The sequence below is a fragment of the Pristis pectinata genome, chromosome 3 (genome assembly GCF_009764475.1).
Source record: "Pristis pectinata isolate sPriPec2 chromosome 3, sPriPec2.1.pri, whole genome shotgun sequence".
In the NCBI taxonomy this organism is placed as follows: Eukaryota; Metazoa; Chordata; class Chondrichthyes; order Rhinopristiformes; family Pristidae; genus Pristis; species Pristis pectinata.
This window is the reverse complement of record NC_067407.1, coordinates 51,351,442-51,375,458: the sequence shown is the minus strand read 5'-3', so window position 1 is coordinate 51,375,458 and position 24,017 is coordinate 51,351,442. Positions and strand designations below refer to the sequence as shown.

The 24,017-nt window shown below is 44.6% G+C and overlaps 1 protein-coding gene across 1 annotated transcript; it reads left to right on the top strand.

Annotated features, from left to right (window-relative positions):
• The first annotated feature begins 256 nt into the window (after positions 1-256).
• On the top strand, positions 257-22,609 carry c3h1orf53 (chromosome 3 C1orf53 homolog). The gene is made up of 3 exons (XM_052012541.1): positions 257-648; positions 21,442-21,543; positions 22,319-22,609. Exons 1-3 carry the CDS (start codon positions 382-384, stop codon positions 22,388-22,390), a joined length of 441 nt encoding a protein of 146 aa, XP_051868501.1. The 5' UTR covers positions 257-381; the 3' UTR covers positions 22,391-22,609.
• The last annotated feature ends 1,408 nt before the right edge of the window (positions 22,610-24,017 follow it).

Here is a 24,017-nt window from a genome sequence, read left to right as displayed (position 1 = left end):
TAACAACTGGGCGTTTAACCCTGTTTCAAATAGATTCGGCGTTTACACTTGTGGCAGAATATCTGCATTTTACACCGTCCTTTTGTCTCAGCTCCCACTTTCACCGCTTCCTGGATGAAGACATTCGATGTCGGCATTTGCAACACCAGTCCAAAAGGTCATGTCACTGTTTAGATATCCGGTTGGCAACGTAAGGTTACGGAGGAACGGGGAACACGTTCATCTAAGTTAATTTCATTTCCGAAACAAACGCAGTGTCAGTTGGTTAGTTTGTACACATTTGGGAATGCTAACCGTGTTTGCACTGCCTTGCAATGTAACTTTCTCGGTGATACTGTAATACGCGGGCGGATTTTTAATTGTTATTTTTAAAACCTTGGTATGTTTGCAATGTCTACCCACATACTCATCCCACTGTTATCACATCCAAGCGTTACGAGAAATGTGTTCAAAGCGGTGTGCGGGCGCCGCCGTCTTGGCCACAAGGGCAGCCCGGGTCCCAGCTGCAGTATGATCAGCACGGAAGGTGGGGACAGCCCGGGCGCCGGGAGAGCCGGGCACCCGGAGCCGGAGCAGGGATCCCGGGAAGCTGCAGAGCTATCGCCGTGTGAGAGGCAGATCGCTGCTTTACATCGACAGGCCTGCAAGGTGAGTCAGGGCCACTCTGCCTATGGAGCCTGTGCAATCCTTACTCCCAATCAGACAAGGTCTTTCCAGCTGAAGCATTGACGTGTTTGAGTAACCATATGTACACATATTTCTCTGTGGGCTTCCCAGGCTGAGCCAGCATTTAACTGCCCACCCCAAGATGGCCTTGGGAAGGTGGTGGTGAACTGCGTTTTTGAACTGCTGCAGTTCTTGAGGTGTGGGTATACCCCTAATGCTGTTAGGGAGGGAGTTCCCAGAATTTGACCCAGTGATGGTGAAGGAATGGCAATATTATTTCCAACTCAGGATGGTGTGTGGCTCAGAGGGCAAGTTCCAGGTGTTGCCGTTCCCTTTGCTTTCAGAGCCATAGAGTACTTCAGTGCAGAAACAGGCCCTTCAGCCCATCTAGTCCATGCTGACCTGATCTTCTGCCTTCGTCCCATCTACCTGCACCCGGACCAGATCCTTCTAAACCTCTCCCATCCATGCACCTATCCAAACTTCTCTTAAATGTTACAAATGAACCTGCATCCACCAGTTCCGCTGGCAGCTCATTCCACACTCACACCACCTTCTGAGTGAAGAAGTTTCTCCTCAGATTCCCTTGAAATATTTCACCTTAAACCTACAGTATGTCCTCTAGTTCTAGTCTCACCCAACCTGAGGGGGAAAAAGCCTGCATGCATTCACCCTATCTATACCCCTCATAATTTTGTATACCTCTATAAGGTCTCGCCTCATTCTCCTGCGCTCCAGGGAATAATATCCTAACTTATTCAACCTTTCCCTGTAACTCAGGTCCTCAAGTCCTGGCAACATCCTTGTAAATTTTCTCTGCACTCTTTCAAGCTGATTGATATCTTTCCCGTAGGTAGGTGACCATAACTGCACATAATACTCTAAATTTGGCCTCACCAACGGTTTGTAAATCTTCAACATAACATCCCAACTCCTGTACTCAGTGCCCTGATTTATGAAGGCTAAGGTGCCAAAAACTCTTCTTGCAACCCTATCTACCCGTGACACCACTTTCCAGGAACTATGGATCTGTATTCCCAGGTCCCTTTGTTCTACCGCACACCTCAGAGCCCTACCATTCACTGTGTAAGTCTCACTCTGGTTTGTCCTCCCAAAGTGCATCACCTCACACTTGTCTGCATTAAATTCCATCAGCCATTTTTCTGCCCGTTTTCCTAGCTGGTTAAGATCACGATGCAAGCTTTGATAACCTTCCTTGCTGTCCACTACGCTCCCAATCTTGCTGTCATCCACAAATTTGCTGATGCAGTTTACCACATGATCATCTAAATCATTAATATAGATGATAAACAACAACAGACCCAGCACCAATCCCTGTTGCACACCACTAATCACAGGCCTCCAGTCAGAGAGACAACCATCTACTGCCACTCTCTAGCTTCCCGCGCTAAGCAAATGTTGAATCCAGTTGGCTATTTCATCCTTAACTTTCTGGACCAGCCTCCCATGCGGGACTTTGTCAAAGGCCTTGCTAAAGTCCATGCAGATGACATCCACCACTTTTCCCTCATCAACCTTTGAAGTAACCTCCTCAAAAAAACTCTACAAGATTGGTTAGACATGATCTACCATGCTCAAAGCCATGTTGACTGTTCCTAATCAGGCCCTGTCTATCCAAATACTTATATATCCTGTCCTTTAGAATACGTTCCAATAATTTACCCACGACTGACGTCAGGCTCACCGGCCTTTAATTTCCCGGCTTATTCTTAGGGCCTTCCTTGAACAACATTAGCTATCCTCCAGTTCTCTGGCACTTCACCCATAGCTAAGGACTTTTTAAATATCTCTGCCAAGGCCCTTGCGATTTGCTGCCCTTGTCTTTCAGCTGGTAGAGGTCATGGGTTTTGAAGGCACTGTCTAGGGAGTCTTGGTGAGCTGCTGCAGTGCATCCTGCAGCTGGTACAAACTGCTGCTGTGTGTCAGTGGTGGAGCAAGTGAATGGTTGTGGATAGGGTGCCTATCAAGTGGGCTGCAATGTCCTGAATGGTGTCAAACTTCCAGGACCTTCCAAAGCATTTGCCTGTAAATATGGTTTTGAGGTGAAGTCGCTCTCATAACATGTGGGCGGTTTTAATGCACAGCAAGCTCCCACAAACCACAGGCAGGAGAAAATGCGCCCTGGTTAAGTGCGCACCAATGAAGTGGCTGTCTGTTCTTTCCCCTCTTCAGAAATCCAGTTCCATGAAGTCGCTGTGTGACATTCAGTCACCAACAGAGAAGCACCTCCCTGTGTGCCTCAATTGAATGTAGGCCTGGATTGTCGAGCAGGTCTCTGCACGAGCTCAGAATGTGTTTCATTAACTGATGTGGAAGCAAAATGTTGAATTGATCTTGCTAAATTGATCTGGCCTGAAACATTTGAAAATACGACAGATTGACATGGAATAGAGATTTGCAGGATTTATCTTAAAGGCAAATGTGCCTTCCAAATATTCAGATGTTATCATCTTAACGCAAAACCCAGCCTGCAACCTGGAGAATATTCCCTCATTGTGGCCCCCATTTGTATCGGTTTACTTCTCGTCTGGAGAAGACCGGTAGATGGAGAGGGGAGGACAGGATTGGGGCGGGGAGGAGAGAAAAGATTGGCAGGGAGGGGGGACTGAAGAGAGCAGAAATCAGAGGAAAAGGAGGAAAAGAGGGAGAGAGATTAGTTGGAGAGAGAAATTGGGTGTTCAGGACAGGGTACAGTGGAATATGGGGGTGGGGTGGGGAGAGAGAACAGGACCCAGATGAGAATATGGAATGTGTTCTTCACCCTCTGTTAGACCAGAATCAGCAACTGTTAGACCACTCTCCCACTTCTCTCCAACCTTACTTTACACGTGCACTAGACTTTCTTTCCCTTCTCCCCACCATACAAAAGTCTTGATCTTCAACCACCTCCATCACCTCATCCACTATTCTTAAACACATGCACCAAAGCCTCCACTAGTGAACTGGATCACGCTCTATAATCAGTAATGGGTTAACTTGTTGGAAAGCAGCAAGTGACACCATTGGGCAGGAAGTCCTAACATTATTCATTTTGCGATCTAAAAAGTGACCAGTCCAAACTCCTCACCTTTCTCTGCATTTTCTGCCCAATAAATCTATTCACCGTCAATGACTTGCGTACCATTCCCAGCAGTCAGTACCGTTCCGCCTCTGCAGTCTCTTGTGTCTCTAAAGCTTTGTTCAGTTTGGAGCAATGATTATTGACACTGCATTTACTTGGGTTTTCAGACAGCCTACAATGTCATTCCGTGCATGAAATAATTCTCACTGGATGCTCGAACCTATTGCTATGACTTCATCAACACCCATTCTCATTGGGTGAAATCTGCATTATTTGACCAAGCATCCAGCTGGAATTATGTTAAAGAGTGTTGTGGATTTGTCAAATCCAGTCTCAGAGAAGCAGCCACAGCATTGCACATGATTGTGAATCACTGATCCATTGTGTAATATTTTAGTAAAGCCCCAGAAGTCAACTCAAACTTAGCACTGGTGAGCAACTTAGCAATGAGTAACTGCTGCCCGCTGGCACTAATGCTGGTTCCTGCCATCGTACAAAAAAGTGCAGATGGTGAAAATCTCCTACAAAATGCTGGAATGGCAACACAAAGAAAGAGAAGACAATTCAATATTTCATACCCTTGGCGCAAAGTCTTCGACTCTGTTTCCATCTTCATGGGTGCTACCTGAATTGCTGAGTGCTTCCAGGATTTAACACCACACCGCTCAGCTATTGATATGGAGAAGATTTACAGAGCGGCTGCATATGGTTGTATTGGAGTTGTCTTGCTTCTTTGGTGACCCCACGCTCCCCCACATTAACAGGTAGATGCCGTTGTTAAAGTTGAGTGAAACCACTTAGTTTGGGAGCAGTAAGCCAACTGGCTTCTGCTATGTCCAGAGCTCTGGGCCGTTACTGCAATTAAGTCAAGCAGTGGAAATGATCGAACCTATTTTCAAAATGGGGAGATGGATAAGCAGACCAGACCAGTCAGCTGAATGTTGGTGGTGAGAAACATTTACCGGAAATAATCAGTATCAAAATTAAATGTCATTTGGAAAAGCATTGGTGCTGCTTTCTGCACTCAGGCAGATCTCGAAAATGTCATCACTTTTGTCACCAATTTCCACTGCATGGTCCATCTCTGACTCTTCTCTTTCTGAATCTCTCTGTTTCTACCTCAGAGGCTAGCCACTAACATCCACTCCAAGCCACGGCTACCTTGATTATACTTCCTCCCACCCTATCTCCCGCAAGGACTCCATCCCACTCTCTCAATTCATCTTTCTCTGTTGCATTTGCTTTGATGATGAGACAGTCCACACAGGTGCCTCTGAAATATCTTCCTTCTTCTTTAACCGTGGCTTCCCCTCTACTGAAGTAGACAGAGCCCTTGACCGCACCGCATCTACCTCCTACAGCTTTGCTCTCAGCTTTTCTCCTCCTGGAAAGAGCAAGGACAGAGTTCCCCTCGTCCTTACCTACTACCCCAGCAACCGCCAATTCAATGGAACATCTTTTGCAATCTCCGACAGCTCCGACAAGATTCCAGCACCCGGCACATATTCCCCTCCCTTCTCAACATTTTGAAGGGATTCCTCTCTCCACCACTCCCTGGTCCACTTTCCATCCCCGCCCACCACTCCCTGTTACGTGGCACTTTCCCATGCAACTACAGGCGATAAAACATTTGTCCGTTCACCTTTTCCATTCCATCATCCAGGAACCCAAACAGTCTTTCCAGGTGAAGCAGCAATTCACTTGCATTTCTTCTAGTGTACTGCATTCGGCATTCACAGTGCAGTCTCCTGTACAGTGTGGTGACCCTGAGCTCCCCGTTGCCTGCCAGGAAGCCTTGTTTGTCCCCATCCCACTGACCTCTCTGTCTGTGGCCTCCTGCACTGTTACAAGGCCCAATGCAAACCTGAGGAACAACATATCATCTTCTGTCTGGCCATGTTGCAGCCTGCAGGACTCAATATCAATTTCTCCAACTTTAGATAACTCGCTCTTTCTTTCTGTTTCTAGAAGAACTGGCCATTTTTGCCTGGCATCCTTTATCTTTTTTGTATGATCTAGCCTGTCCTAGAAGGCCAGACTATACAACATTAGCAAAACATTCACACAGACAAAGAAGCTTAAACTGAACTTACACAAACACTGGGTCTGACAGCATCTATGGAGGGAAATGGGCAGTCGACATTTCAGGTTGAGACTCTTCATCTGGACTTAAAGATAGAGGGAAGGCAGCCAGTATAAAGAGGTGGAGGGAAGGAGCAGAAGAAGAGCTGGCAATGATAGGTGGATCCAGATGAGGGAGGGGGGAGAGTGGGAATGATGTCAGAAGCTGGGAGGTGATAGGTGGAAGTGACAAAGGGCTGAAGATGATGGAATCTGACAGGAGAGGAAGGTGGAGCTTGGACTAGAGGGAGGGAGGTGAGGAGGGGAACCAGTGGGAGGAGTGTGTGGGTGATGGGCAGATGGAAGGAATGGGGGAGGGGAAAGAGATAGGACGATGGGGCTCAGGTGGATCAGGAGAGAAGAGAGAATGGGGGAGAAAGGACAGATGAAGGGTCTCAAACCGAAACATCAACTGTCCATTTCCCTCCTTAGCTGCTGCCTGACCTGCTGAATTCCACCAGCACTTGTGTGTGTTGCTCCAGATTCCAGCATCTGCAGTCTCTTGTGTTTCCATCTTAATTTGATCTTAACTGATTGTTAACGGCAACATTATTTCACCCTATCAGAGTAATTTCCTTCGCTCTCCCCACCTTCTCTGCTACTGAGAATAACCTGTTTCTCTGAAGATAAAAGAGACTGCAGATGCTGCAGTCTGGGTCAAAAGCAGAACACTAGAAGGACTCAGCAGGTCAAGCAGCATCTGTGGAGGCAAAAGGCTTAAGTCTATGTTTCGGGTCAATACCCTGCTTTAGGACTTGTTTCCCTCTTTCCCAGCTCTGACGAAGCATTAACTGCTTCTCTTTTCCAGAAATACCGCCTAATATTTGGAGTTTTTCCAGCATTTTCCATTTTAATCTGGATTTCCAGCACCTGCAATTTTTTTTTGTTTTCAATTCTTTTTCTATAAATTTGATGAATGTATCAGTGCTGCTTCAGCATACAAACTGAACTTGAAAATTTCATGACCTTTGCTACCAATATCCACCTCATTTTCACATTGTCCGTATCTGACTCTACCCTTCCCTTTCTTGACATCATAATCGTTATTCCAGTGGGTTGGTGAGCAACCAATATCCATTATCAGCCCACAAGCTCCCACAGCGATGTCAACTACACCTCCTGCTATCCTGCTTCCTGTAACAACATCATTCCCACTCTCCCAGTTACCCCCATGGACATCCTCAGGGCCAACAACCATCCTCCACCTTCAAGGAAGCTCGACTCATCCCAAACCCAACTCCATGTTTCCCAACTCAAAGGCCCTCCGAGTCAGACTCTACAAATGCCAGCTTGCTGACACCTCCTCATGCCTTCCTCTGGACTATGACCCCACTCACGAACACCAGCCCACTGTCTCCCAAACCATTCCAGATCTCATCACAGCAAGAGATCTCCCCTTCACAAGCCTCCAATCTCATGGAACCCCAACCCCTCACTGCTCGCTTCCTTCTCTTATCGAGGATTCATAAACACAACTGTCCTAGTAAATCCATAGTTACTACCTGCTCTTGTCTCACTGAACTCACTTCTTCATACCCGGACCTTAATCTTGTCTCCCCTTATCCAGTCCTTTCCTATTGACATCACTGTGTGAGTGCAGTGTGCCCTCTGAACTCACTGTCTGAGTACTGTGAACTAAGAAATGTGAGTGGTGTGAGCTGTTTCAACTGCAGGGTGGTAGGATAGTGTGTTCCCAGAACTCAGCAGTGAGCACACTGTGTTCCCTGATCCTGTCAGTGTGAGTGCTCTATTTTCTCTGAACATGACACTGATTTCCCTGAACTCCAGTGTGTACACTGTGAATTATGTGAATTTGACAGTGTGCACACTGTGCATCCTCTGACTTTGATGGCGTGTGTACTGTGCTTTCTCTCGGCCATTGTAGGATGTGTGCATTCTCTGAATATTTCATTGTGAGAGCTATACATTCCCAGATCTTGACAGTGTAATCATTGTCCATTCTCTGAATTTGACAGTCTGTGAGCTGTATGATCCCTATATGTGGTTTGTTCTCTGAACAACAATGTTATTGCACTGCATTCACAGAACATGTCTGTGTGAGTGCTGAGCATTCTCTGAACCAAACCGTTGTATGTGCTTGCATTCTCTGAATATGACACTGTGAGTGTTGTGTGTACTCTAAATCTGGCAGTGTGATGGCTGAAATAAAAAGAGAAAATGAAGGAAACACTCACTCGGTCAGGCAGCATCTGTTGAAAACGAAACAGTTAATGTTTCAGGTCCTTGTCAGCACCGGGAAGGTTAGTTTTCGGCAGCTGACAAGGTCGGGGAGAGATGGGTAGAAACCACAGAGGGTAAACAAGGCAGAAGGGGATAGATGAAAGTCCGACCACAGATCAGAGGGGTGTGTTCGTAGATGTTCTACAAATTCCTTCTCTTGGGATCCAGTACCAACCTGATTTTCCCAATCTACCTGCATATTGAAACCTCCCATGACCACCGTAACATTGCCCTTTTTACATGCCTTTTCTATCTCCTGTTGTAATTTGTACCCCACATCCTGGCTATTATTCGGAGGCCTGTATATAACTCCCATCAGGGTCTTTTTACCCTTGCAGTTTCTTAACTCTACCCACAAGGATTCTACATCTTCTGATCCTATGTCACTTGTCGCTAAGGATTTGATTTCATTTTTTAACCAAAAGAGCCACCCCACCCCCTCTGCCCACCTGACTGTCTTCTTGGTGGGACATGTATCCTTGGATGTTTAGCTCCCAGCTGTGATCTTTCAACCATGACTCTGTGATGCCCACAACGTCATATCTGCCAATTTCTATCTGCGCTAGGAGCTCATCTACCTTGTTCCATATACTGTGTGCATTCAAATATAACACCTTCAGTTCTGTATTCACCACCCTTCTTCTCAAATTTGTCTCCATGTTACCTGAAGTTAAATTCTTATCCCTTTCTAAACTTTCTATTTTATTCTTTATTCTGGAGACTTAAGTAACCTCTCCTGCACTCTCTTACTTTTTCCATACTTTTCCAATCTGTTGAACCCACCCCCCTACTATTTAGTTTAAAGCCCTATCTACAGCCCTAGTTATGTGATTCGCTAGGATCCTGGTCCTAGCATGGTTCAGGTGGAGCCCGTCCCATCTGAACAGCTCCCTCCTTCCCCAATATTGGTGCCAATGTCCCACAAATTCAAACCCACTTCTCCCACACCAACCTTTGAGCCACGCATTTAACTCTCTGATCTTATTGACCCTGTGCCAATTTGCATGCGGCTCAGGTAGCAATCCAGAGATTATTACCTTTTTGGTTCTGCTATTTAATTTTGTCCCTAGCTGCTAAAATTCCCTCAGCAGAACCTTTTTCCTTGTTCTAACTATGCCATTGGTACCCACATGGACCACAATAACTGGATCTTTCCCCTCCCACTCCAAATTCCTCTGCAGGTCAGATGAGATGTCCCAAGCCCGGCCACCAGGCAGGCAACACATCCTTTGGTACTCTCGATCCTTGCGACACACCTGACAGTGTGATCGCCGTGTGTTCCCTGCACCTGACAGTGTGATCGCCGTGTGTTCCCTGAACCCGACAGTGTGATAGCCGTGTGTTCCCTGAACCCGACAGTGTGATAGCTGTGTGTTCCCTGAACCTGACAGTGTGATCGCCGTCTGTTCCCTGAACTCAGCAACTTGACCCGCTACGTGTTCTCTTAACTTGACATTGTTGGTGCATGAACGCATTGTGCAATGTCTGAACTCAGCAGTGTGTGTACTGCAGAATCTCCAAAATATGTAATGTGAGAACTATGCATTCACTGAAATTAGCAGTGTGAGCACTGTTTCTTTTCTGTATTCAGTAGCCTGCCTGAAATTGACTTGGTCAAATTACAGGTCGCAAAGAATTTTACTGTTGAGAAGGCCAGATTGCACATTCCTGACAAACTGCAGGATTTGTGTCATTCTGGACTGGTACCCATCATAAATTTGTTCAAACTCACGGGTGGAGCCCAGAATATGAAGTCTTGTCATTTCAAGTAAAAGTCATCTTTTAATAATGTATTGTTGTTAATGGAAAAAATATTTGTTTCGTAATTTTGTTATTGAATTATTATTTAGTGCTAAATAACCTCCATGGCACTGAGAATTAACAGGTGAGGAATCCGTTCCCTACAGGTGGTCATTATATTGGAAAGTTTAGGAATGCAATATTTAAAGTTAGAAAGATTTTAACTCTTTCTTTTTCTCTTCAATTGCTCTTCCTATGATTCCCACTTTATTTTCTGTAGCTCTTTTGATATTGCACTTCCCTTGCATCTTGCACTTTCATTAAGTTGGGGCAACTTGTTGGGAGCTGAAGAATGTAGATGCAAGTTAACTAACCACAGACTCCACTGTATCCCTTCCACAGCATTTAGTTTATTGGCATTCACGTGCACAGAAAAAAATCCTAAACATCTTTTATTAAGTTTGGGCTACTGCTCCCAAAATGTAAGTTCATGCACAGGATCCTGGGCATTATGAATGGAAGCAAGGAGTACAAAGGCAAAGGAGATTGGATCGGAGACTTGTGACCAGTGGTAAGCCACAGGGAATGGTTCTGGGCCCACTGTTGTTGGTGATATACTGTATATTAACGATTTGGATGAGAATGTAGGTGGCATGATTCATAAGTTTGCAGATGACACCAAAATTGGTGGTGTGGTGGACGGTGAAGAAGATTGCCAAAGATTACAAGAGGATCTAGATCAACTGAGAAAGTGAGCAAAGGAATGGCAGATGGGATTTAACTCAGACGAGTGCAAATTGATGCATTTTGGGAAGTTAAACCAGAGCAGGACTTGCACAGTGAACGACAGAGTCCTGGGGAGTGTTGTAAAACAGAGAGACTTTGGGGTACAAGTACATAGTTCCCTGAAATGGCAACACAGGTAGACAAAGTGGTGAAGAAGACATATGGCATGCTTGTTTTCATTGGACGGGCACTGCGTATAAGAGTTGGGATGTCATGTTACAGCTGTACAGGACGTCGGTGAGACCGCATCTGGAATACTGTGTGTCGTTCTGGTCGCCATACTTCAGGAAGGATGTGATCAGGCTAGAGAGGGTGCAGAAAAGATTCACAAGGATGTTGCTGGGACTGGAGGACTTATGAGGAGACTGGATAGGCTGGGACTGTTTTCCCTGGAGTGTAGGAGGCTGAGGGGTGACGTTATAGAACATAGAACATTACAGGACAGTACAGGCCCTTCAGCCCATGATGTTGTGCCGACATTTTATCCTGCTCTAATATCTACCTAACCCTTCCCTCCCACATTGCCCTCCATTTTTCTATCATTCATGTGTCTATCTAAGAGTCTCTTGAATGTCCCTAATGTATCTACCTCCACCACCTCCGCCGGCTGTGCATTCCACGCACCCACCACTCTCTGTGTAAAAAAAACTTGCCTCTGACGTCCCCCTTATGCCTTCCTCCAATCACCTTAAAATTATGCCCCCTCATGTGAGCCATTTTCGCCCTGGGAAGAAGTCTCTGACTGTCCACTCGATCTATGCCTCTTATCATCTTGTACACCTCTAGAAGTTTACCAGATCATGAGGGGCATAAATAAGGTGGATGGTCTTAGACTCCCCTATCCTTTTTCCCAGGATAGGGGAGTCTAAGACTAGAGGGCATAGGTTTAAGGTGAGAGTGGAAAGATTTAAAGGGAACCTGAGAGGCAAGTTTTTCACACAGAGGGTGGTGGGTTTCTGGAACAATCTGCCAGAGGAAGTGGTCGAGGCAGGTACAATTACAAAGTTTGAGAGACATTTGGACAAGTTCATGAATAGGAAAGGTTTAGAGGGATATGGGCTAAATAGAGACAAATGGGACTAGCTCAGGTGGGTACCCTGGTTGGCATGGACAAGTGGGACTGAAGGACCTGTCTCCATACTGTTTAATTCCCTTATTGTATGATATCTCGCAACTTTTTGGTTTCCTAACATGCAGTCAGATTCACAAAAAAAGCAAAATTTTTGAAGTAAGCTTATCACAGCAGAAGTGGGCTGCAGCTTTCAAAACATCGGCCAGATCAAGAATTGGTTTCTGAAACTGAAATGGCACCTATTTACCTTTCTGAGTGTGAGCATCTTCAGTCTGTTAGTTAACTGTCTGAGATGTTGTTCAGCTGAGTACTGCTTGTTCTCATGAACAGTGTACCTTAGGGTGGTTAGCTAGGCCGTCAGATGGGTGCAGAGATTTATTGGAATCATATCAGGATGATGCTTTCATTTGTCTGGAGAAATTGAAAAATGAGGAATTCAGAGAAAGAGACCAGATAAGATATATGAGCAGAATTAGGCCATTTGGCCCATCAAGAGATTTCATTGCTGTTATTTCTGGAGAAGAGAAATATAATGATCGGGCAGGAAGTGGACTGGAGATGGTCTGTGCACATATTGAATAGCAGAGCATATTTCAAGGGCCCACAGCCTAATCATACTTCTATTTTCTGTATACATGTTTAAAAGTAGAGTAGTTTCGATAAGGTTGACAGGGGAAGTACATTCTGTTCTTTTAGGAGGGTGGGTAATCCAAAGGTAACATTTATGGCAGGTGACAGAAAAACCCAGGAGGAGATGAAGAGGATTTCTTTCACTTGTTGTGTGAGGAGTTGAATGCAGGACCATGCAGTGTGATGGAGGCTGATTTGAGAGTAGATTTCAAAGAAGAGTTGGATATTAATTTGAAAAAGAACAAAAAATTTGGTCCTTTGAGATGGGCACCCCCGTCCCTTGGTGGGAATCCAGTCTAATTCCCATCTTTCTGAGAATTAATATGAGTTTCTAAATGGGGAATAATGTGTCAATACAATTAGGTTGTATGCATTATTATAATATTCTTTGATAATAATTCCAGTTCATTCATAGTGAGATGCCCAAACTTGATTCACCAAAGTAACATCATATATTGCTGGTGGAAAATTCAATTTAGACCCCTGTGGAAAAAAGGAACAATGCAGTTTTCGGGCAATCATTTGGCTAGAGATGTTGTGACTGTATCATGTGACAGGTTGGAAGTTGGCAAAACGCCCAGCTACAAATAACAGAGACCCACTTGTCCAACCAACTTAGCTTCAAATCTCAAAAAGGTGCCCACTTTGGTTAATCCAACAATTCTAAAACTAATGATGTACGTGTAAGTAGGCAGGAGGTGCAGCAACTGTTTCCTTGATAATTGGCTAATTTGAATGCGTTGAGTTGGCCAAAAATACAACACTGGTTCAGCTGAAGTATTTGCATCAACAAGTGAGTGACATTAGACCCAAGAGTAAAGTATTCAGTTCATAGAAACAATACAGTTTCTATCAACGCTATAACTACCCTGCTTCGAACTTAATAGACTGATTAAAATAAGATCTTATGTCCCTACAAAGCTCATTCCTTAAGCTTGTAATGATGACAGAAAGTGCTTGAAACACTCAGCAGGTCAGGCAGCATCTGTGGAATGAGAAACAAAGTTAACAATGCAGTTTGTTTGGAGTGGATCTTGGACCTTAATGATTGGCTTTGTTTCTCTTTCCACAGATGCTGCCTGACCTGCTGAGTGTTTCCAATATTTTCTGTTTTTATTTCAGACTTCTGTATCTGCAGTTTTTATTTGCTGTTGAATTCACTGCCACTTTTCTTCCAGGAATACTGAGTTTAAGTACTCCAGCTTCAATGTGGCAACCTCACTACAGATCTAAATCTCTATAGTTGTGGAGTTACAGAAGTGATCCAACTCGACTCCGTCCGCAGACCTGAAATTGAACTTTAAACATCTGGCGCATCTAGACCCAGGCACACATCCCTCCCTCAGTGTAAACCAAGTCTTGGACCATTCCCATTTCCAGCTTCCTCCCAAGTTCACCACTGGAATTCCATGATTCTTACACTTCAGGCTCAACCTTCTCCCCCATCTCGCCATCACCCCCTCCCCAGTCCCCTCCAGATTGTCTGTTGCCAGATTACTGGCTCAGGACGACATCCAAATCCACTGCACCCATCGAACAAAAGTGATTATATTGGTTGGTAACAAAAGCAATTGGAATATGTAAACTCGGAGCATAATGAGCCTCCAATAGCAGTTCTCACAACTGAACACGTATTGCAAAAAATAAATGTAAAACAAATTTCTGCAATCATCAGAATTAACAAGAACCAACAAAATTTCAATTTGGTACAAAGAAAATTCCTTTTCTGTTGATGTTTTATGCACAGACTCCATCATTGTTCAAAGTATTAAGATAGAATCGAAACACTGCTAACACTTTGTTATTGTATTATTGCCGAGTCTCCGTGTTGTCTTCTGCAGTGTGGGAATGTATTATTTGGCTCTTCAGAGTGAATGTCATAGTACAGTAAAACTCTGATAATCCGCTATCCAACTATTGAGAAATCATATGGTTTGGCATCTAGTCAGCAGATGATGTTTCCCATACTCCCTTCCCACTCACCCCAGTTCCAGCACTCCCTTTAAACCTACCTTGTTCGCTGAGCAATTTATCATAATACAATGTAGCATCTTTTTTTAAAAAAGTAATTAAAAATGTGTTGGGGTATTAATAGGAGTAACATCTAACTGTCCAGAAAACCAGCAAGCCTAGCACCGCCATTTTGTTGAGCATGCTGGATTATCGGAGTTCACTTTCTGTCTCCACTTCCATTTTAAGGTTCAAACACAGGTTTCAATGCAATGTGATTCATCATGCAATATATTCAGAGTTCCCCCCTTTTGTTGGTCTAGATGAGTGGAAGTTGGCGATGAACATTATATTGCAATTTAGTCATATTTATTGAGAAATGTGAGGCATTAAAAACTGCCACAAATCAGTTTATACTTACCCTATATATCATCATGAATGGTCCCAGAGGAAAACAGTGAATCTGTTGCACGCTGTATTATAGTTTTACTTTCCGAAGTGGCATTTTGCTTTGTTTTATGAGCATAATAATAGTCAACACATTATGAATAAAATCAGGCAGGTTATAAAAATGTGTGCGTCATACCAATTGCAAGTCTATTGATACGGCTCCTGATCCAGTGGGAACAATTAATTAGAATTTGTGCATTGCTTATTTCCATGAAATCGGTGCTCAGTGAATCAAGTTCACCGCCCCACCATTCACGGGTGCACGTTCAACCTCGTGGGCCGTAAGATCTGGGATTACACACCCAAACCTCTCCGCCCCTTTCCACCCTATTAGATGCTCACTGCATCCGTGTGTGCTGGAATCTGCACACTGGGTCAGGTTATGTGCATATGCATCCATTAACCTGCATTACACCTAACCTTCACTTATTTGCACGCCCCTCTGGTTCTGACCAAGCATTTGGCTACCTAACTTAATAAACATTTGTTTGATGACAGTACTGTAATGCTCCCTAGAGTTGCCCCATCCTTGTACATTAAAGGAGCAGTAAGTTGTTGCAAACTTGGGCAGTGTTGCAGTCAGACAGGGCGATAGTAATAGAAGACTCGATAGTTAGGAGGACAGACAGGAGATTCTGTGGCCACAGAAGAGACGCCAGGGTGTTGCCTCCCGGGTGCCAAGGTCAAGGATGTCTCTGAGCGGTTGCAGAAAATTCTTGAGCAGGAGGGCTGTCACAAACCAGCAACAAAAGAAACACACTGAGCATGATTCAGTGTTAAAAAGGATGATCTGATATACACTGAAATGTTGCAAGGCTAAAACAAGCGACAGTAATTCTTTCTCTATGGTGGAATAATTCTTTTGATGCTCATTAAATTTCTTTGAAAAGTAAGCTACAGGATAGTCAATATCATCAAGGTCACCCTTCTGCAACAACACAGCTCCTGCAGCTTCATCACTGGCATCTACTGCTAATGAAAATGGCTTTTCAAAGTCAGGTGTTCTGAGCACAGGATGGTAGCATAAAATGGCTTTCAGCTTCTCAAATGCTTCTTGACAAGAATCTGTCCAAACAAACTTTACTCCCTTCTTCAGAAGATTAGTTAGGGGAAGAGCAATATCAGCAAAGTTTTTACAAAATTTTCGATAATATCCAACCATTCCCAAAAACCTTCTAACAGTCCTCGTACCTGTGGGAATAGGGAACTCAGATATTGCTTGAACTTTTGCCTGAACAGGAGCTTGCTTGCCTTGACCTACAACATAACCAAGATACGTCACAGTGCCTCAGAAATTGCTATTTCACTGCCAGGAAACTGTTTTAACACTTCCTTCTCAAACACCTTCTTTTCCACATAATGGCCAGCTATCAGTCTCTGAATATCTGCCTTTCTCATAGACTGCTTTACTTCTGTAAGGTTTAGCCTTGTAGCAATCTTTATCAAATCATCCTTTTTCACCACCTCCAATCCCTTTTGGGTTGGTGACTCCAAAAATGCCTTAATATCCATTGCTGCTGGTTTCCACACACACAAGCCAATTAAAAAGAATTTATCAGACCTCCCTCAAAAATCTTTGGATTGAATCCCGAACAAATCTCGTCAATCTGGGGTACAATCCCAGACGACACTCGTTAACCTTGGGAACTATCCCGGACGAGCCCCCAATTTTGTCACAAACCAGCAACAAAAGAAACACACTGAGCATGATTCAGTGTTAAAAACTATTTTATTAATCACTACTTATGATAATACGTAAAATAAAAGTAAAAATGTTAGTATGTTAGAATTCAAAAATGTTAAACCTCGAACGTTAACCCCAAAACTAAACTCTTCGTGTGTGTGTGTGACAAAGTCCAAAACTCCCAGTTCCTGAATGGTTCTTAAAGTTCAGTTCCGCAAGCCATAAGGTGAAACATGAGCAAGGGCTTCTTCAACAACCACCGTTGTCTGAAGATGTAGATGTAGAAAAACAGAGAGAGAGTACATACGAAATCCAAATGTTCCACGATGGAACCCAAACGACACTGCAGTGTTTGCTCGGTAGTGACTTCCTCACCCCGAAAAGCATCCGAACCGTGGTCGTCCACACACAAATACCTGTTTCCTTCTACAGGTCAGCAACAAAGTGAACTCCACCGGATTACTTCCAACTTCCATACATGGACTTCAGTGGCAAACACAGTTATTGTTTCTCATCCATCGATAGAGAAAACAAGCAGGCTGGTGTCTCTCTCCCTTCTCTCTCTCTCCTTCTTCTTCCTACTTCTTCAACAACGTCATTACGTCCTTTATCTTCTATTGACGTAAGCACGCCCCACACACACATACACACACACTCTCTATCTTAAAGGGACTTTCACTGAGTCCGTAACAGGGCGAACAGCCAGAGGTCGTTGGACATGTTGGTACAAATGACATAGGTAGAATAAGGGATGAGGTCCTTCAGAATGAGGATAGAGAGTTAGGTAAAAAGTGTAGAAGCAGGACCTCAAGGGTAGTGATCTCTGGATTACTCCCGGTGCCGTGTGCTAGCGAGGTCAGAAATAGAAAGGCAAGCCAGATGAATTTGTGGCTGAGGAGCTGGTGCAGAAGGCAAAGATTCAGGTTCTTGGACCATTGGGATCTCTTCTGGGGTAGAGGTGACCTGTACAAGAGGGGTGGGTTGCACTCAAACTAGAGAGGGGCCAATATCCTTGCAGGGAAGTTTGCTAATGCTACATGGGAGGATTTAAACTAGATTGGCAGGGAAGTGGGACTCTGAGCAGGAGCAAGTCATGGGATAAAGCAGTAGCCCGCAAGAGCAAGCTTAATAATCAGAATAGCTAGGGCCACAGAAAAGGGACGGAAGGGAACACTCAGTTAAACTGCATTTATTTCAATGCACAAGGATTAACAGATAAAGCAGATGAACTCAGAGCATGGATTGGCTCTGAGGACTGGGATGTTATAGCCATAACAGAAACATGGCTGAGAGAAGGGCAGGACTGGCAGCTCAATACTCCAGGATACAGATGCTACAGGTGTGACAGAGGTACAGGTAACTGAGGAGGGGGTGTTGCCTTTTTGAAAAGGGAGGACATAACAGCAGTCCTTAGAGATGACATCCTTGGAGGATTGTCCAGAGAGGCCATATGGGTAGAACTTAGGAAAAAGAAGGGAAGGGTCACTCTATTATAGACCCCACCAATAGTCAGTGGGAATTTGAGGAGCAGGTGTGCAAAGAAATTGCTGATAGTTGCAAGAATAATAGGGTTGTATTAGTGGGAGATTTTAATGTCCCTGGTATTGACTGGGTCACACAGAGTGTTAAGGGCCTGGATGGGGTGGAATTTGTGAAATGTGTCCAGGAAGGTTTCCTGAGTCAATATATAGAGGACCTTATTCGGGAGGGTGCAATACTGGACCTTCTCCTGGGGAACGAGGCAGGGCAGGTAACTGAAGTGGCAGTCAGGGAGCACTTTGGCTCGAGTGACCATAATTCTATTAGTTTTAGTGATGGAAAAGGGTAGGACAGGTTCACAGGTTAGGGTCATAAACAAGAGCAGGGCTCATTTTGGGGCAATTAGGCAAGATCTCGCAGAGGTCGATTGGGTGAGCCTGTTTGAAGGGAAAGGAACAAATGGCAAGTGGGAGACTTATAACAGTGTGATATCAAGAGTCCAGGGGCAGCATGTTCCTATTGGGGTGAAGGGTAAACCTGGCAAGTTTAGGGAACCTTGGCTGATGAAAGATATTGAGGCTCTGGTCAAGAAAAAGAAGGAAGCATACATTTGGTTTTGGAGGTCGGGGACGAGTGAATCCCTTGATGACTGTAAAAACATTAAGAATACTCTTAAGAGGTCAATCAGGAGGGCAAATAGAGGGTTTGAGATGGATCTGGCAGGTAAGGTTATGGAAAATCCCAAGAAGCTCTATAGATATATAAAGTGTAAAAAGGTGGCTAGGGAGAGAGTAGGTCCTCTTAGAGATCAGCAAGTCTTGAGCCACAGGAGATGGGTGGGATTTTTAATGAATATTTCTTTTCAATATTTACTGAGGAGAAAATCATGGTTGCTCAAAGGATAAGGGAAACAAGTGGAGATATTTTGGAGAACATTCATATTACCAGGGAGGAGGTACTTGCAGCCTTACAGCACATTAAGGTAGGTAAATCCCCAGGGCCTGACCGAGTGCATTCTCAGACTTTGTGGGAGGCTAGAGGAGAAATTGCAGAGGCCCTTGCGGAGATTTTTGCTTCATCATTAGCCACTGGTGAAGTTCCCAAAGACTGGAAGGTGGCTAATGTTGTTCCATTGTTTAAGAAGGGTAGCAAGGACAAGCCAGGAAACTACAGGCCGGTCAGCCTCACATCAGTAGTGGGGAAGTTACTGGAGGGAATTCTGAGCGACGGGATCTACCAGCATTTAGATAGACAGAGTCTGATTAGGAGGAGTCATTATTGCTTTGTGTGTGGAAACTCGTGCTTGTCGAATCTTTTTTGAAGTGGTAACCAAAACGATAGATGAGGGTATGGCAGTGGACGTTGTCTACTTGGACTTTAGCAAGGCCTTCGACACGCTTCCACATGGCAGGGTGGTCTGGAAGGTTAGGGCCCATGGAATCTAGGGAGAGTTAGTGAGGTGGATTCAAAATTGGCTTGGAGGTAGGAAGCAGAGGGTGGTGATTGAAGGTTGTTTCTCGGAATGGAGACAAGTGACAAGTGGTGTGCAGGGGTCAGTGTTGGGACCCTTGTTATTCATAATTTATAAAAATTATTTGGATGTGAATGCACAAGCCTTGATCAGCAAGTTTGCAGATTACACAAAATTAGGAGGTGGCGTTGATAGTGAAGAAGGTTATCATAGATTACAGGGAGATGTTGATCAGTTAGGAAAGTGGGCCGAGGAGTGGCAAATGGAATTCAATACAGATAAGTGTGAGGTGATGCATTATGGAAAGTCAAACCAGAGTAGGACTTACACTATGAATGGTAGGGCACTAGGGAGCGTAACGGAACAGAGGGACCTCGGAGTACAAATGCATAGTTCATTGAAAGCGGCATCACAGGTAGACTGGGTGGTGAAAAAGACATTTAGCACGCTGGCCTTCATCAATCAGGGCACTGAGTACACAAGTTGGGACATTACGTTGCAGTTGTAAAAGTCGTTGGTGAGGCCACACTTGGAGTACTGTGTACAATTTTGGTCACCCTGTTATAGGAAAGATGTGGTGAAACTGGAAAGAGTGCAGAAAAGATTTACGAGGATGTTGCCAGGACTGGAGGGCCTGAGTTATGGGGAGAGGTTGGACAGGTTAGGTCTTTATTCCTTGGAACGTAGGAGAATGAGGGGCAACCTTATAGAAGTATTTAAAATTATGAGAGGCATATGATAAGGTGGATGGTAACAGTCTTTTCCCCAGGGCAGGGGAGTCCAAAACTAGAGGGCATAGATTTAGGGTGAGAGGGGAAAGATTTAAAAGGGACCTGAGGGGCAACTTTTTCACACAGAGGGGGGTGAGCATATGGAACGAGCTGCTAGGTGAAGTGGTTGAGGTGGGTACAATAGTATTATTTAAGAAGCACTTGGATGCAGGGGAGAGGGCTGGAGGGATATGGGCCAAACGCAGGAAACTGGGACTACACAGAGGCACAAGATTCTGCAGATGCTGGAATCTGGAGCAACACACACAAAACACTGGGGGAACTCAGCAAGTCAGGCAGCATGGATGGAGAGAAATAAGCAGTCGATGTTTCGGGCGGAGACCCTTAATCAGGACTGGAAAGGAAGAGGGCAGAAGCCAGAAATAAAAGGGGAGGGAGAGAAGCACAAGCTGGCAGATGACAGGTGAGTCCAGGTGAGAGGGGGAAGGTAAGTGGGGGGGGGATGGGGGATGAACGGGAGTGATGTGAGAAGCTGGGAGGTGACAGGTGGAAAAGGCAAAGGGCTGAAGAAGGAGGAATCTGGTAGGAGAGGACAGTAGACCATGGAATAAAGGGAAGGGGGTGGGGAATAGAATGGAGATAGTAGGCAGGTCGTCGAGGGCGGAAAATGGGACTAGCTAGGCGACAACGTAGTCAGCATGGAGTCATTGGGCCCAAGGGCCTGTATTGCTCTATGAGTAATGACTAACTTGTTCAATGCTGCAGGTTAGTGGATACCCCACTCCTGCCACGCCATCTCCAGCTCCCTGCATATCCCCGGGTGCCATTGCGAAGGATAATCGCTGAGTGCGGTGTGCGACTCTGGGAATAACCGTACAAATAAATAACCACCTCCTCTGCCACATGTTGACAAACTATCCGCGCAACTCGAAAGCTAATGAAGCGCTTGTCCCAATCCCTGTGGGCAGAGCCTTACCCTTTTCCCAGCAGCTTTCCGTGCAGTCCTGCTGCCAGCTGAAGATGTGTGCTGGGAATGGGCTGGCAGTAACCAAGGTGGTAGATCCCCTCGTCATACTGGCCCATCATCTGTCAATCAATTATTTGCTTAAGGTGCTGATGTAACTGTTTGTGAGTGTACAGCTGCAATCAGTGCTGTGCAGAAATTCAGCTTCTGTGAAGAGAAAGAATTTCCATGACATTTTTCAGGCTCTTTACAGGACCCTCCAAAGCTTTTTGCCACCAGAGAGTCGAACGTTGCAATGAAACCTTCGCTGCTAGTGTTTTGCTTTTGCAAAGTGCGCTCACAATATCAAACCTGCCTGCTTCTCCTTATTGAAGGATGGCCTGCACACCTACGTGGACCCGTTCAGCGGCTACCTGGTTCTGACACGTCTGGCCCACCGGCAGCGTGGGCAGTGCTGCGGCTCCGCCTGCAGACACGTGAGTAACTCAGCCCTGTTCTTTTCAACCGCTGCTGTCTCCAGCGGGAACTTACTCTTTCCTGATCTTATAAATCCAGACCCAAAACTCCGAAATAAATTCTGTGACCCCCTTGGGTGCACATCAGCAGTTGCAGATATTGTCGTTTTGCTTGCAAAGTTACAACTGGTATTTTTAAAGAAATAGCCATCACCTATCTGGGGTTGCATGAACTTTGAGGTTGGACGCTGTTGGAACCTCGTTTCAAAGTTGTAAGAGTGTTTTGTTTCAATTTTTGGAAGAAAAAGAACCTGTTAAAATCTAATATTGTCCCGTTATTCGCTTAAAACTGGCGAAATAGTTTTTAAAATTTAAGAAATCTCAAAATCTTTTAAACTGCCACATAGATTACAATTCTGACTGTCCAGGTGGGTTTCCAACCGATTTAGTTTTATTGCTAAGTTCAGACTAAATTGGGTTTTATTTCAAAGTGAGCAAACTCGACATAAATCAGTGAATTACACTCATGGGTTCGATCACTTCCGACAGAGGCACGCTCAGTGCTGGAGGAGACACATTTAGGAAGTGTGGTTTCCTGAACAGTAATCAATGGCATTTGTTGCAACCTCGTCCTCCACTTACATTCTTAAGTCTAGAGAGAGGTTGTCAGGAATATGGACTTTTATCCCACTTCAATTCCTAGATGTGAAGAATCTTCCAATGCATAATTATGAAATGTCCTTTACCTTCATGGCCACTGAAGGAAAGAATCAATCTTTTAAAATTCTCTTCCCAGTGTCCTTATGACCAAGTCAACGTTAAAGACCCAAGGAAACGGAAACGCTTCAATTCTGTGTTTTATGTCTGAATTTGGCCAGTGGAGAGGATCCAGTCAAAAGTCTCTCACTCAGGATTACCTTTTGGTACTGATACGTCAATGATCACTATTGGAAGCAAAGAACCATACATGCTTCAAAGCGACACATTTCTTTTTGAGCACTACTGCGTAATGTAATGTACATTTTTTGATAATAAAAGAGTAGTGTTATCACTGCCTTGTTATGGTTTTGCTGTTACATGCATTTCAAAGAACTGTTCAACTGTGTTTAAAAAGTCTGAAGATGGACTCCATGTGTCAACAAAATGCACAGCTTATTCAAAATGTAAAGCAAGTGGTCATCCAGGGAAAGTGTCTGTCCAAAAATGCTTTCTTCATCAGCATCTTGGGATTGAAGATGATTTGCTTCCACTCCAGCTCTATGGTTCTTAAGGTAAGATATTTTTATTAGTCACATGTGCATCGAAACACACAGTGAAATACATCTTTTGCATAGAGTGTTCTGGGGGCAGCCCGCAAGTGTCGCCATGCTTCCGGCACCAACATAGCATGCCCACAACTTCCTAACCCGTATGTCTTTGGAATGTGGGAGGAAACTAGAGCACCCAGAGGAAACCCACGCAGATACATGGAGAACGTACAAACTTCTTACAGACCGCAGTCGGAATTGAACCAGGGTCGCTGGCGCTGTAATAGTGTCACACTAACTGCTACACTACCATGCCTGGGCAATGACTAATGAGGCCAATGTGGGAATTGCAAACACTGGACAAGAGGGGCTCGATGGGGTGGGTGTGTTAGTTAAGAGGTGATGTGCTTCGTCAGCCATTTGCACAGGGCTCCATGTGCTCCCAGTGGATGGGCACTGGGTTCTCGATGCCAACTCAAATGCACCTTCTCCACTTCTATTAATGTTGTTTCATTTATTCTTTAAGTCCATTCCATTAACGATTTGGATGAAAATGTAGGTGGCATGATTAGTAAGCTTGCAGATGAAACCAAAATTGGTGGTGTGGTGGACAGTGAAGAAGATTACCTTGGATCTAGATAATGGGGCCAGGATCTCGATAAGTTGATGGGAATGTTGAACTTTTTCAAGGAGAGTTTGTGATCATGTTCGAAATGGGTTAAGGAAAAAGACATTTGAAGATCAAGACCTCAAATCCAATACCACAAAACTCATGGTTTACTGGGCAACAGTGATCCCAATGCTCCTATATGCCTCTCAGCAACTACCAAAAATGTACTGTGTGTTGTATTTTAATATCCTGTGTTTCCATTGTGTAGAAATGTTGCTTGAAAAGTGTTTCTTCTCATTTTTTTCTCCTTTCAATGTTACTTAACCTTAAAGTTGAAGCTAAAATTCTGAAATGGCACAAAGCTGGTGTCAGCACTTATCTGCAAGGACATGCTGGTATCTGCAAGTACCTCTGCGGCTATGTTGATGTTCATACGTGGACTCCACTGTTGGACAGTTGTCAATGAATGGGCTGCAGGCCGTGCAGGGGTCGGCTCATGGGCTATAGGGGTTTACTGGTCTCTGTACATGGAACTCGGAGAGTCATATAACATGGAAATCAGTCCTTCATTCCAGCAACCAGTAGGCACTAATGGAGACACAAGAAACTGCAGATGCTGGAATCCAAGATGCTGGAGG

Excerpts from the sequence above, each read along its gene's own strand:
- c3h1orf53 (XM_052012541.1), top strand. The coding sequence starts at position 382 with ATGTTTGCAATGTCTACCCACATACTCATCCCACTGTTATCACATCCA. Across the intron at positions 649-21,441 it reads TACATCGACAGGCCTGCAAG|GATGGCCTGCACACCTACGT; the intron begins GTGAGTCAGGGC and ends TCCTTATTGAAG. Across the intron at positions 21,544-22,318 it reads GCGGCTCCGCCTGCAGACAC|TGTCCTTATGACCAAGTCAA; the intron begins GTGAGTAACTCA and ends TTCTCTTCCCAG.